Raw genomic sequence first — 11,244 nt, forward strand, 5'->3', positions numbered from 1 at the left:
CATAGGTATAACGGTGGCTGTATAACTGCTGTGATTGCTCATTGTAATGTTCGTTCCTACTAATATTATATGATGATGATGATGATGATTGCGATGATGAATGAATATGATGATAAAGGAAGATTTGATCAGAAAAAAAAGGATGTGTTTGATATCTCTGCCAAAAAAAAACATTTCTACTCTAAGCATAGAATAAAAATTTTCATGTAGCTATTTTTTGATGTTAATAAAACACTTCGAAACAACGCAACTAACAATGATAGTAGCTGAATAAAGGTCCCTGTTCCGTCCGGGGGAACGAGCAAAGTGGACTGTAACACTTTTCGGAGGAGGACTCGAAGCTAGAGGGTAAGGATCCCTCGCTGGACGCTTCGTCTTGTGGCCGATACACGTTACGGCCTTTCGGGAGGACACTTCTTCGGAACTAGGACTGGGTTACTGGGAAATAGGAACACTTTGTTTGCGCTTAACTACTATTTATTAAAACTAATTAACGCGTAACATTTGCTTTCTTCAACACGTCTATGCTTGTCGACTGTCTATCGAGAACTGTACTTTTTCATTCAACTTTCTTCCTCTACACAGCCTCATTCATACGCGGGCATGAATGGGGCGCGCGGTAGCGAGTCTACACACGCGAAGCATTAACATGGCGGGATATGCGGGCAATGGGAAACAGCAAAAATCTAGCGTAACATTACATAAGGATCTAATTCTTCCGTATACGGAACATTCACCGCCGCGTTGAAATGTCTATAGGGCAATGCATTGTTTTGATTTTGTATGGGATTCTGACGTTTCTTGGCCTTGTTGTTTACAAAATTTCTGCAAGAGTGAAAGAGAAGGAGATAATTTCATGCAGTGCCCTATTTCAAAAATTTAGGTGCACCAAAGTAGGCCTTGTTGTCTTCTATCGGCAGGATTGACAGTTTGTTGATCGGTCGACGGAATGTCGACTTGTCGCTGTACACGTCTACGGCTCGTACCAAACCATCGGCTCCAGGAAAGGTTTTGGTTACGACCCCCAGTTTCCACTGTAGAGGGGGCAAATTCCGGTTGTGCACTAGAACAATCATTCCAGGAATCACGTTTGCTTCAAGCTTCTGATTTTTCTTTCTAGGCTGCAAGCTGCTCAGGTAGTCACGGGACCAAGCCTTCCAGAAATGCTCCCGCAGCATCTGTAGGTGTTGCCACTTATCCAAGCGGTTTGCCTGAATATCTTCGTAGGACGGCTCTGGTATAGCGGTGAGTGGACGCCCGATAAGGTAATGGGCAGGCGTAATCACTTCGGATCCGTCCGGCGCTGATGTCACAAATAGCGGACGGGAGTTCAGGATCGCTTCAATTTCCGTCAGGATGGTCGCATACTGCTCGAAGTTCAGAGAGGAATTCCCGACGACTCTCTTCAGATGGCTCTTCATACTCTTGACTGCAGCTTCCCATATGCCACCAAACTCGGGGGCATCCGCCGGAATAAACTGCCATTCAATCCCCTTGGTCGTGCAAAACGATGCGATTTGGTTCGACTCTTGCTCTTGTTGAAACGCCTGGTACAGCTGATTCAGTTCGTGATGTGCACCACGAAAATTAGTGCCGTTGTCGGAATGTAGCTGATGGACAATTCCACGCCGACTCACGAACCTCTGAAGCGCAGCGATGAATGCACTGGTCGTCATGTCTGACACCAGCTCCAGATGCACGGCTCGAGTCACCATGCAGACGAACACCGCTACATAGCCTTTCACGGTAGTCACCTTGCGCAGGCCCTGCTTGATATGGAACGGCCCAGCGTAATCCACGCCAGTAACGGAAAAGGGCGGCGCAGGTGTCACGCGGCAGGATGGCAGGTTTCCCATGAACTGGTTTGTGTCCACAGGCTTGACTTTGAAACACTTCACGCAAGATCTGGTTACTCCACGGACAGTAGCTGCAGCGTTGATCAACCAGAAATCTCTTCGAATCACGTGGACCAAGCCAGTCGGTCCAAGATGTAGATGCTCTTCATGCAGGGCACGAATAAGCATGCGAACGATGGGACTTTGGGACGGCAAGATGATCGGATGCTTCTCATTGTATGGAAGGTTGGAATGCTCTAAGCGTCCGCCGACTCTCAGAACACCGTTCACTAGGATGGGTCCCAGCGAACCAAGTTGTCTACATCGTTCACCCGATTCGACTCGAGCAATCTCATCGTAGAACTCTTCACGTTGCACCACTTTCACAATAATGTCCATTGCAAGTCGAAGTTCAGCCACGGTAGGAATTGTCTTATGTACTGGTGAAGCTGAATCCTTCTTCTTGCAGTTGCTGGCGAAACGCAGCGCAATAACTCGTTGTAGCTTTCTGAACGAGCTGTACTTTGAAAACACTTTCAACTGTTCTTCATTTTCAATTGCAGGTAGCACTGTTGGAGTTGCACGCAGCTCCGGAATGTCTTCTTCACTGATCTCTTCGAGTGGCTTGTTTTCAAAGTTCACTGCACTTAATAAGTCTGGTCCATGCCACCACATCTCATTCTTCACTTATTCGTTGGGCATCTGCCCACGCGACACTATATCAGCCGGATTGAACTCCGACCGGACGTACATCCACTCGAAATCCGATGTTTCTTCTCGGATTGCAGCCACACGATTGCGCACGAACACTTGAAGCTGATCAGGGGATTTGCGCAACCAGGCCAGAACAATTTGGCTGTCCGACCAGAGCACCACACGATGAAACGGCATTTGGATTGATTGCAGCACCTTATTCACCAGTCGCGCCAGCAAAAGTGCAGCGCACAATTCCAGTCGCGGAATCGTAATCTCCTTCAAAGGTGCCACTTTCGACTTGCTGCACAAGAGTTGTAACTGCGCCGACTCGTCCAATACGCTTCGAATGAAGACACACGCTCCATAGGCAGACATCGAAGCATCAGCAAACCCATGAAGCTCGTAGCACACTGCTCCGTCAATTAGAACACGCCTTGGGATGCGCATCCTGTTTGTTGCTTCGAGTGACGCCTTCAACTGTGCCCACTGTTCAGCTATTTCTACTTCGACAGGCTCGTCCCAGCCCACTTTGCTACGCCACAGCTGTTGCATAAGTAACTTGGACAGAACAATCACGGGTGCCAAGAATCCGAGAGGGTCATAGAGCTTAGCAATTTCGGACAATATGCTTCGCTTCGTGTTGGATTCGGATTCAGCATCGAAATTTGGAGATTTGATAGAGAACAGGAAATCATCGCTTCGAGGGTCCCACAAAATACCAAGCACCTTAATGACCGTGTTGATACCTTGTTCTTCGAGCGCCTTGGGACTTTCACGCTCGCTTTCTGGAATGTGCTCCAACATCAGGTCAGAGTTAGAACACCACTTATGGATGGGGAAACCAGCACCAGCAAGCAATTCCTTCACCTGCTTCTGTCGTTCAATCGCTGCTTCCAACGTATCGTCGCCAGACAACACGTCGTCGACGTAAAAATCTTCCTTAACGGTAGATGCTCCCAGGGGGTATTCGGAATGACCATCTTCAGCCAACTGAACTAAGCAGCGAGTTGCAAGGAAAGGAGCACTCGCTGTACCGTAGGTCACGGTGGTCAACTGATATACTTTCAGAGGCTGCTCGGGACTATCTCTCCAGAAAATGCGTTGGAGTGGCTGATGCATCGCAGCAACCACGATTTGGCGATACATTTTACTTATGTCAGCCGTGAAAGCATATTTGTGCTTTCGAAAACGCAGGACAATATCAAGAATATCTGATTGGACAGTACCACCTACCTTGAGGACATCGTTCAGGGAGAGGGCATTCTGCGACGGCTTGGCGGATGCATCGAATACAACTCGACACTTCGTCGTCGAGCTGTCTGGACGGATAACAGCATGGTGTGGCAGGTAGCATTTTTGGACGTTGGAAGGATCTCTGCTTTCGTCAATTTGCTTGCAGTGGCCGAGCTGCTCATACTCCTTGATGAACTGCAAGTACTGCTCTCGGAGACACGGATTCCGAACGAGACGTTGTTCGAGGAGGTGGAATCTTTTCAAAGCGACCGACCTGCAGTCACTCAGCTGGGAGGCGTTTTCCTTCAGTGGGAGTTGCACAACGAATCTTCCTTCGTCGGTGCGTTCATGTGTGTAGCGGAAATGCTTCTCACACTCTACTTCTTCAGATGAGATGGGTTCTTGATCGGCAACTTCTTCGACGGTCCAGAATCGTTGCAGGGCTTCATACACGTTCTCGACGGTGATCGTGTGGGAATACGATGGACCTTGCTGACACGCTTCTTCCAGCTCACCGGTGAATACCCACCCGAGATGAGTATCACGTAGCTCTGGTAGGTGCTCTGCCAGCCGATACTGACCGGACCGGATGATCTTGAAAAACAGCTCATTACCGATCAGCATATCGATTTCTTGAGGGACGTTGAATTCAGGATCGGCCAATTGGAACCCGGGAGGAATGCACCAATCGGTCACGTCGATGTGGGAGCTTGGAATTCTGCCGGTCACCGCCGGGGTCACGACGCACTCTACCGTGGCGCGGTAGTCACTATAACGGGACCGGAACTTGACGGTGGCTTTCTCCATGCTGGTGGTTGTCCGATTGTTGACACCGGAAATCTTCACATTCGCCGATGAAATCTTTGCGCCGATGCGTTCGGCCATCTCCTTCGTGATCAGGTGTACTTGGGACCCGCAGTCTAGCAGAACCCGACAACAGTGAGGCTTACCTTGAGCATCGAAAACGTGTACCACTGCCGTCAGGAGGAGAACGGTTTTCTTGATCGGTGCTGCCTGAAGCGAACACGACGACGTCACGTTGTGTGCGCCTTGCGGTGTGGGGGCACTGGAACTGCTGGCTTGAGCTTCCTTCACCACAGGCTTCGGAGCGGGATCCGACGGAACGGGTTCTTCGGCAGTCCTGCTTTCGGGTTGGTTGGGCTTGAACTTGGTCTCGTCATGGAGTTGTGTATGATGACGCTGGCGACACTTCAAACACTTTCGATCGGATGGACAATCCTTCAGCCGGTGGCCCTTCCTCAGGCAATTGAAGCACATGCCCATGGAACGTGCTTTCTCGACCCGCTGGGGTACGGTCATGGATTGCAGCTGCTCACACTGGAAGTTTTTGTGGAACTCACCGCAGAAGTCACATGTTTCGCCGCTAGTAGAAGCAGCAAGAATTTTCGGATTGGACTTCGGACTTGGCTTCGATGGATCTGCGGCCCTTGCGTTCGATCTTTCCGCACGAGGAGTGGGGACTTGAGCTGACGTTTCGCAATTCTCCAGGATGTCACACTGTTGCTTCAGGAACTTCATCACGTCTTCGTACTTCGGAAGCGTTCCTCGAACGATGGTTGCTTCCCACTGCTTCCGAGTAACGGGATCGAGGGCTGATGCAAGTAGATGCACCACGATCAGTTCTGACACACCGAGGAGGTCCTGTTTCAGGTAACGGAGGCTCTCGATGTGCCTGGAGCAATCATCAACCAACTGTCGCAGCTCACGGTGAGATTCCTTCGTCATTTTCTTCAGAGACAGAAGGCCACGGTTGTGGGTGTTGATGATGACACGGGGATTTTCGAACCGTTCCGTGAGAATGTTCCACGCGTGAGCGTAGTTGTTCTCGTTCATCGTCCTGGCGTCGAGGATTCCTGCTGCTGTTCCGACGAGAGCTTTGTCCAAGTGATATAACTTGATGGCGTCAGTATCATTGGACTTAGCCATCACGTCGAGGAACATCGCCTTGAATTTTGGCCAATTCTCGTATCGGCCGTCGAATGTTGGTATCGGTGCCTTCAGCGGTTGCTGCTGGACGATGACTTGGGGCTTGATTTCAGGAGCTTCGTTCTTCGCCGCGTCCATCTGCATCTCTTCGATGTACGATGACACTTCGTGGTAGTCCTTCTCGAACTCGATGTACACTTGGTCGTGCTCCTCCATCTCTTCATCCGGGATGATCTCAGCGAGTTGATTGTGGAAACCATTGAACTCACTGTAGGCTGCGTCGACATTCTTCATGTACACTTTCAATTTCGGCACGGATACGTCGGCGTCGTCGTCTATCACAATTCCTCCGATCCGCTTGATCTTATCAGCTGCCTTCTTGCGCTGGCGACTCAGGACACTAATCTTCCGGCTCAGAGCATCCATCGCTCCGGCCGAGCGCTGTTGGTTGTTTTCCTCTTCGTTTTCTTCTTTGTCTGTGCCACCATGCACTTTTCCCGAGCGAGTGGCTTTCGGGCTGTGCAGTAGCGACATCTTTCGAGCACTTTCACACTTCCGGTATCGCACCGGATTCACTTTTCACTACTTAGAGTCTGTCTTTGGGATTTCACCACTAACTCAGTCCGGGGAGGGTAACACACTTTTCACTACCGGACCACGTATCCGGCTCGAAGGACCAATGTTCCGTCCGGGGGAACGAGCAAAGTGGACTGTAACACTTTTCGGAGGAGGACTCGAAGCTAGAGGGTAAGGATCCCTCGCTGGACGCTTCGTCTTGTGGCCGATACACGTTACGGCCTTTCGGAAGGACACTTCTTCGGAACTAGGACTGGGTTACTGGGAAATAGGAACACTTTGTTTGCACTTAACTACTATTTATTAAAACTAATTAAGGTGAATATATGACGAAGCCACACCTAAAATTTTCATAAGCACAAATCTAAAGAACCGAATGTCGGTTTGCGCTGAAAAGTTGATCGATTGGTTACCCGCTGGTGGTGACCAATCGATCAACTTTTCAGCGCTAACCGACATTCGGTTCTTCAGATTTGTGCTCTTGAAAATTCTACGTGTGGCTTCGTCATATATTCACCTTAACGCGTAACATTTGCTTTCTTCAACACGTCTATGCTTGTCGACTGTCTATCGAGAACTGTACTTTTTCATTCAACTTTCTTCCTCTACACAGCCTCATTCATACGCGGGCATGAATGGGGCGCGCGGTAGCGAGTCTACACACACGAAGCATTAACATGGCGGGATATGCGGGCAATGGGAAACAGCAAAAATCTAGCGTAACATTACATAAGGATCTAATTCTTCCGTATACGGAACAGTCCCATTAGACATTTGGCCAAACAATCCCAACAAATGACCAACACAACGAGAATGGCAAATATTTGGCATAACGACAAACAGTCTAATGGCACATTTAACAACTTATTCAGCCAATATTTTTAAAATCAAGCTTAAGAACAGCTTATTTATCTATCATACAGCAATAATGTTTGTTGGGTTTTCAACTAGGATTTGTATCGTTCAAATGTATTATTCCCATATTGATAAATGCTTAGAAAAATAAGATTACTTTTATTACAACCGTTGACGTTTATGCTTTTATTTTTAACGAGTTATTAAAAAACTGCTGCTTCTCCATTAGCGTGGGACACAAAAAGACACTTTACTCCTATACACTTTTTGAGTTTCTTTTTGGTCCCATATCAACTGTGCAAAATTTCAGATCGATTGGAGAAACTATATTTTAGCGCCAGCTTTTTTCAGTTTTCATACGATATAGTATGGGGAAAATCACTTTTTCAAAGAAAAATCGCCACAGGTTGCCCCTCAACCCCTAAAAATAAATCGATGAATGATTTCTGTTGGAAATTTTACGAGGAACCAACCCTCCGAAGACCGCAAAGCGATCTGAGGCATGTGAAAAAAGTTATTGACTGAAAACCGAATGGCATGCAAACGTTGTTTAACCCTTATGTGGCCGGCAGGGTACCCGGGTACCCAGCACTCATTTAAAATACACGGTGTAGAAAAAAGCAAAAAGTTTGCCGGCCACGTAACGGTTAACATGTAAGGAATAACAATAAATAATAGAATCTCGTTATTTTATCGATCGGGTGAGGCCTAATATCTTTTTTCAGGAACGTTGCATCGATTTTATGTCTTCAGAGGTCTGATTCCTAGTGAAGTTTTCTAAAGAAATCATTTATCGACTTATTTTTAGGGATCTACGGGTGACACCTAGCGATTTTTCTTTGCAGGAGTAAAGTTTCCCCATAGTAAATCGTATGAAAAACTAAGAATGGCGGGCGCTAAAATATAGTTTTTCCGATCGATCTGAAATTTTGCACAGTTGATATGGGACCAAAGTGGAACTCAAAAAGTATACAGGAACTTGAGTTTTTCCATTTTTTGTATTTTCCCATATAAACCGTGTACCAGGCTATTCTCCATACAATAATTACATACTACGCCCTCTAGAAAGGAATGCCATAACCTTTCACTAGATTCAGAAATCAAACAAGAATCAGATTGTTTCAGACCGTTTTCTGTGAGCACAGGCTTTGTTCTACTGATTGTGTCCGTCTGCCCTCATGTTGGCCGAGTTGCACCGCTCACAGCAGGAGTAATTCCCTTTAACACCGAGAAGACTTCTACAAAATCCATCTGTGGTTCATATGTGTAAAATTAATCAATTGTATGAAAGAAAGGATCACCATTCATGGTTTTTCTCTACGGTTTTCTGGTTGAACATTTTTGTTTTCGTTCATAAAGGGCTCTTTGCAGTTCAAAATATATTTCTTAGTCTATGTTGATGCATGGGAAATTCCTCGTTTGAATCGCTCAAGCAAGAGACCGTTTTGCTTCGATCGCAGTATCACGCAAAAAAAAAATCCGTTCCAATATACATGCACTCCCAGTCACGACAACGGGAACAAACGGGAACTATGCATAGCTCAGCTGGAACTAGTTCCAGTTCACGATGTATATTTGCTGTTCTCATATTTGGGTTTGTTTTTTCACGTTTATCAGAATAATTTTTTTTTCGTGTGACATGAACGCAGTTGTGATAGTCACTGTAGAAAGTTTCTGCCAGAAATCAGTTAAGAATTTTCTTGAGCCATTCCTTTTGAACACGAAACTGGGCTTAAAGCGCTGTTTGCAGTTCAGAAGGAATTTTTCGGCCTATCTTGATACATGGGAAAATTTCTTGCCTGAATCGTCCAAGAAACCGTTTTTCTTCGATCACAGTACGCAGTTGCGAAGAAATGACAGTTCAAATGGCAGTCACCGTGGAATGTTTCTGCCAGGAATCGGTCAAGAACTAGGCTTAATCGAAGAATTTATATGTGACTAGCTGACACGGCAAACGCACGGTACTGCATGCCTACTTTGTTTTTGTGCTCCTTAAGGACTTAACACGAAGGGCATAACCAAACTTCAGCCTGTTATCCACATTCTTGGAAATCAAGAAATCAAGGAAGAAATTTTTTTTGTCAACTTCTTTCTCAACCGTGATTTAGGTCAAACTCTATTCAGAACATACCTAGTAGAACCAATTGTTGAAGTAGTTTAGCCTCATAACATACCTCTACTACCGTAACGAACCCCTCGACGTGATTCGCCACATCTCATTTGCGTAGCAAATGATGATGATGATGATGATGATTGAAGTGTACCCACCATCAGCGCAAGGATTACCTATGACTGCAGAGTAATTCCGAACGGGAATTATCTACCTGATGGTTAGTTGTAGCAGGGTGAGTTGAAATCGCTCAATTCCTTCGGTAGTCAACATAAAGTTGCTATCTCATGACAAAAGTCTGGCGACTCTACGAACTTAAGTCCGGTCATCAGTTCTTTCAACTCCCTTAGGCTACCCCGCCGTGTGTGTGTGTAATCCCCGCTATATAAAATGGACATTGTACAATGAGAATAAAATAAAAGACACTTAGCTGAATAAACTTCAAACAGCGTAAACTTCACCACAGGAATCCAAAATCTTCGATTCCAGGAATACTCCGCGAGTCTTGAGCATTGCATCCGAATCCCCAGTACTTAAATGGTACCAGAAATAGTCAATATCAACGATACATCCAATCTTGAAAGATTCCATTTTTTCTTGAGCGTTGGAACTGGGGCGCCAATTAAATTGAGGCTTTCTTACGGAACAGGCCAAAACGTCACACGAAAGTCCCGGCTGCGGAACATTCCGATTTCTGTACGTCAAATTCCATTACTTCGATGTAAACTGCATCTCATTTGCGTAGCAAATATCAGTAAACTCCAAAAAGGCTTTATCTACACCAGGTACAATCGGGAACAGTGAAATCGCATAATAGGATGCAAGTCAAGTAGTGTATAATGGGGAAACGATGAAACTCATATTTTAATTCTTCTGTACTTAGTACACAGAATGGTGTGAGAAAATACAATTAAACTATATTCCCACGCGCACCGCATCACAGTGGCGGACCTCCATACAAAGGTGGGACAAAGCCTGAAATGGCTCACAGGTTATGACGATTTAATCGCCCTAAACCTATTTCTGATATAGAACTTGTCATATATTTTGATTTTACTATATTAGGGTGGTTCAAATATTAAAATCTGCTGATTATTTGAAGCATGTAAAAAGTTATCGAAAATAAGCTAACACGATGTGTTTTTTGAACGTATTTTTTGTTTAACTTTTTGATTTGAGGGTTCTTAAATCATTTATTGGCATTCAAATTACCTATGATTGTGTTTTTTTGCTGTTAGGGTGGTTTTAAATCTTTAAAACTACATAAATCATTAGAAAAATTCGATTACCTACGTTTTCTTACAATGGATCATTTCAGATACACTCAATGTTGGCTGAAAATTAGTGGTCTATTCTCGGGGACCCTCCATAGACCACGTGACTTTTTATGGTTGCTAAACGGAGGTGAATTAACGAGGTAAAATGAGGTCAGATAGTCACATATAGTGTACTGCGTGAAATTTGAACTGCTTTTTATCAATCTCACTACTTCATATATGCTCGTCCGAGTTTAGGTTGTAATGTACATTGAACTCTGTTATCACTACACTATACACTATACATATTTGCAATATTAGTGGGAGTTGTTGATACACGATCATCAGAGATCGGTGATCATATTGATGGACAGTAGAGCTCCTGGCAATATTTTCAATATCTATATCACCCTGAGTGTCCTTCAATAAAAATTTGTTCTACGTAAACGCTTGAATAACATACAATAAAACTTCAAGTTTTTGAATAAAATATGAGGGGTTTCACTGAAGAGCGTAGTTTTTCGTTTAAAAAATTTGCGATTAAAATAATCAAAGATTACCTTGGTGATCGCGACGTTTACGTAGAAAAATATTTAACGTAGCGTTTTACGCCGTTTAGTGCATTCCTTATATATTTTACAGATGGCTGCTGCTTTGAACTGCCAAAAAAATATAAAATAATATTAAAAAAAACCCTAATTAATCCACCTAGCGGTGATGGTGCCTTTCTCGTGCT

General features: G+C 45.1%; 2 protein-coding genes across 2 annotated transcripts; both read right to left on the reverse strand.

Moving 5' to 3' along the window:
* Positions 1–866: 866 nt before the first annotated feature.
* Positions 867–2,510, reverse strand: LOC134286798 (uncharacterized). The gene has a single exon (XM_062848472.1). The coding sequence runs from the start codon at positions 2,508–2,510 to the stop codon at positions 867–869; it is 1,644 nt and encodes a 547-aa protein (XP_062704456.1).
* A 12-nt stretch (positions 2,511–2,522) lies between these two features.
* LOC134286799 (uncharacterized) lies at positions 2,523–6,245 on the reverse strand. The gene has a single exon (XM_062848473.1). It carries the CDS (start codon positions 6,243–6,245, stop codon positions 2,523–2,525), a length of 3,723 nt encoding a protein of 1,240 aa, XP_062704457.1.
* Positions 6,246–11,244: the final 4,999 nt, after the last annotated feature.

Source organism: Aedes albopictus, chromosome 2 (assembly GCF_035046485.1).
Source record: "Aedes albopictus strain Foshan chromosome 2, AalbF5, whole genome shotgun sequence".
In the NCBI taxonomy this organism is placed as follows: domain Eukaryota; kingdom Metazoa; phylum Arthropoda; class Insecta; order Diptera; family Culicidae; genus Aedes; species Aedes albopictus.

Excerpts from the sequence above, each read along its gene's own strand:
- LOC134286798 (XM_062848472.1), bottom strand. The coding sequence starts at position 2,510 with ATGTGGTGGCATGGACCAGACTTATTAAGTGCAGTGAACTTTGAAAAC.
- LOC134286799 (XM_062848473.1), bottom strand. The coding sequence starts at position 6,245 with ATGTCGCTACTGCACAGCCCGAAAGCCACTCGCTCGGGAAAAGTGCAT.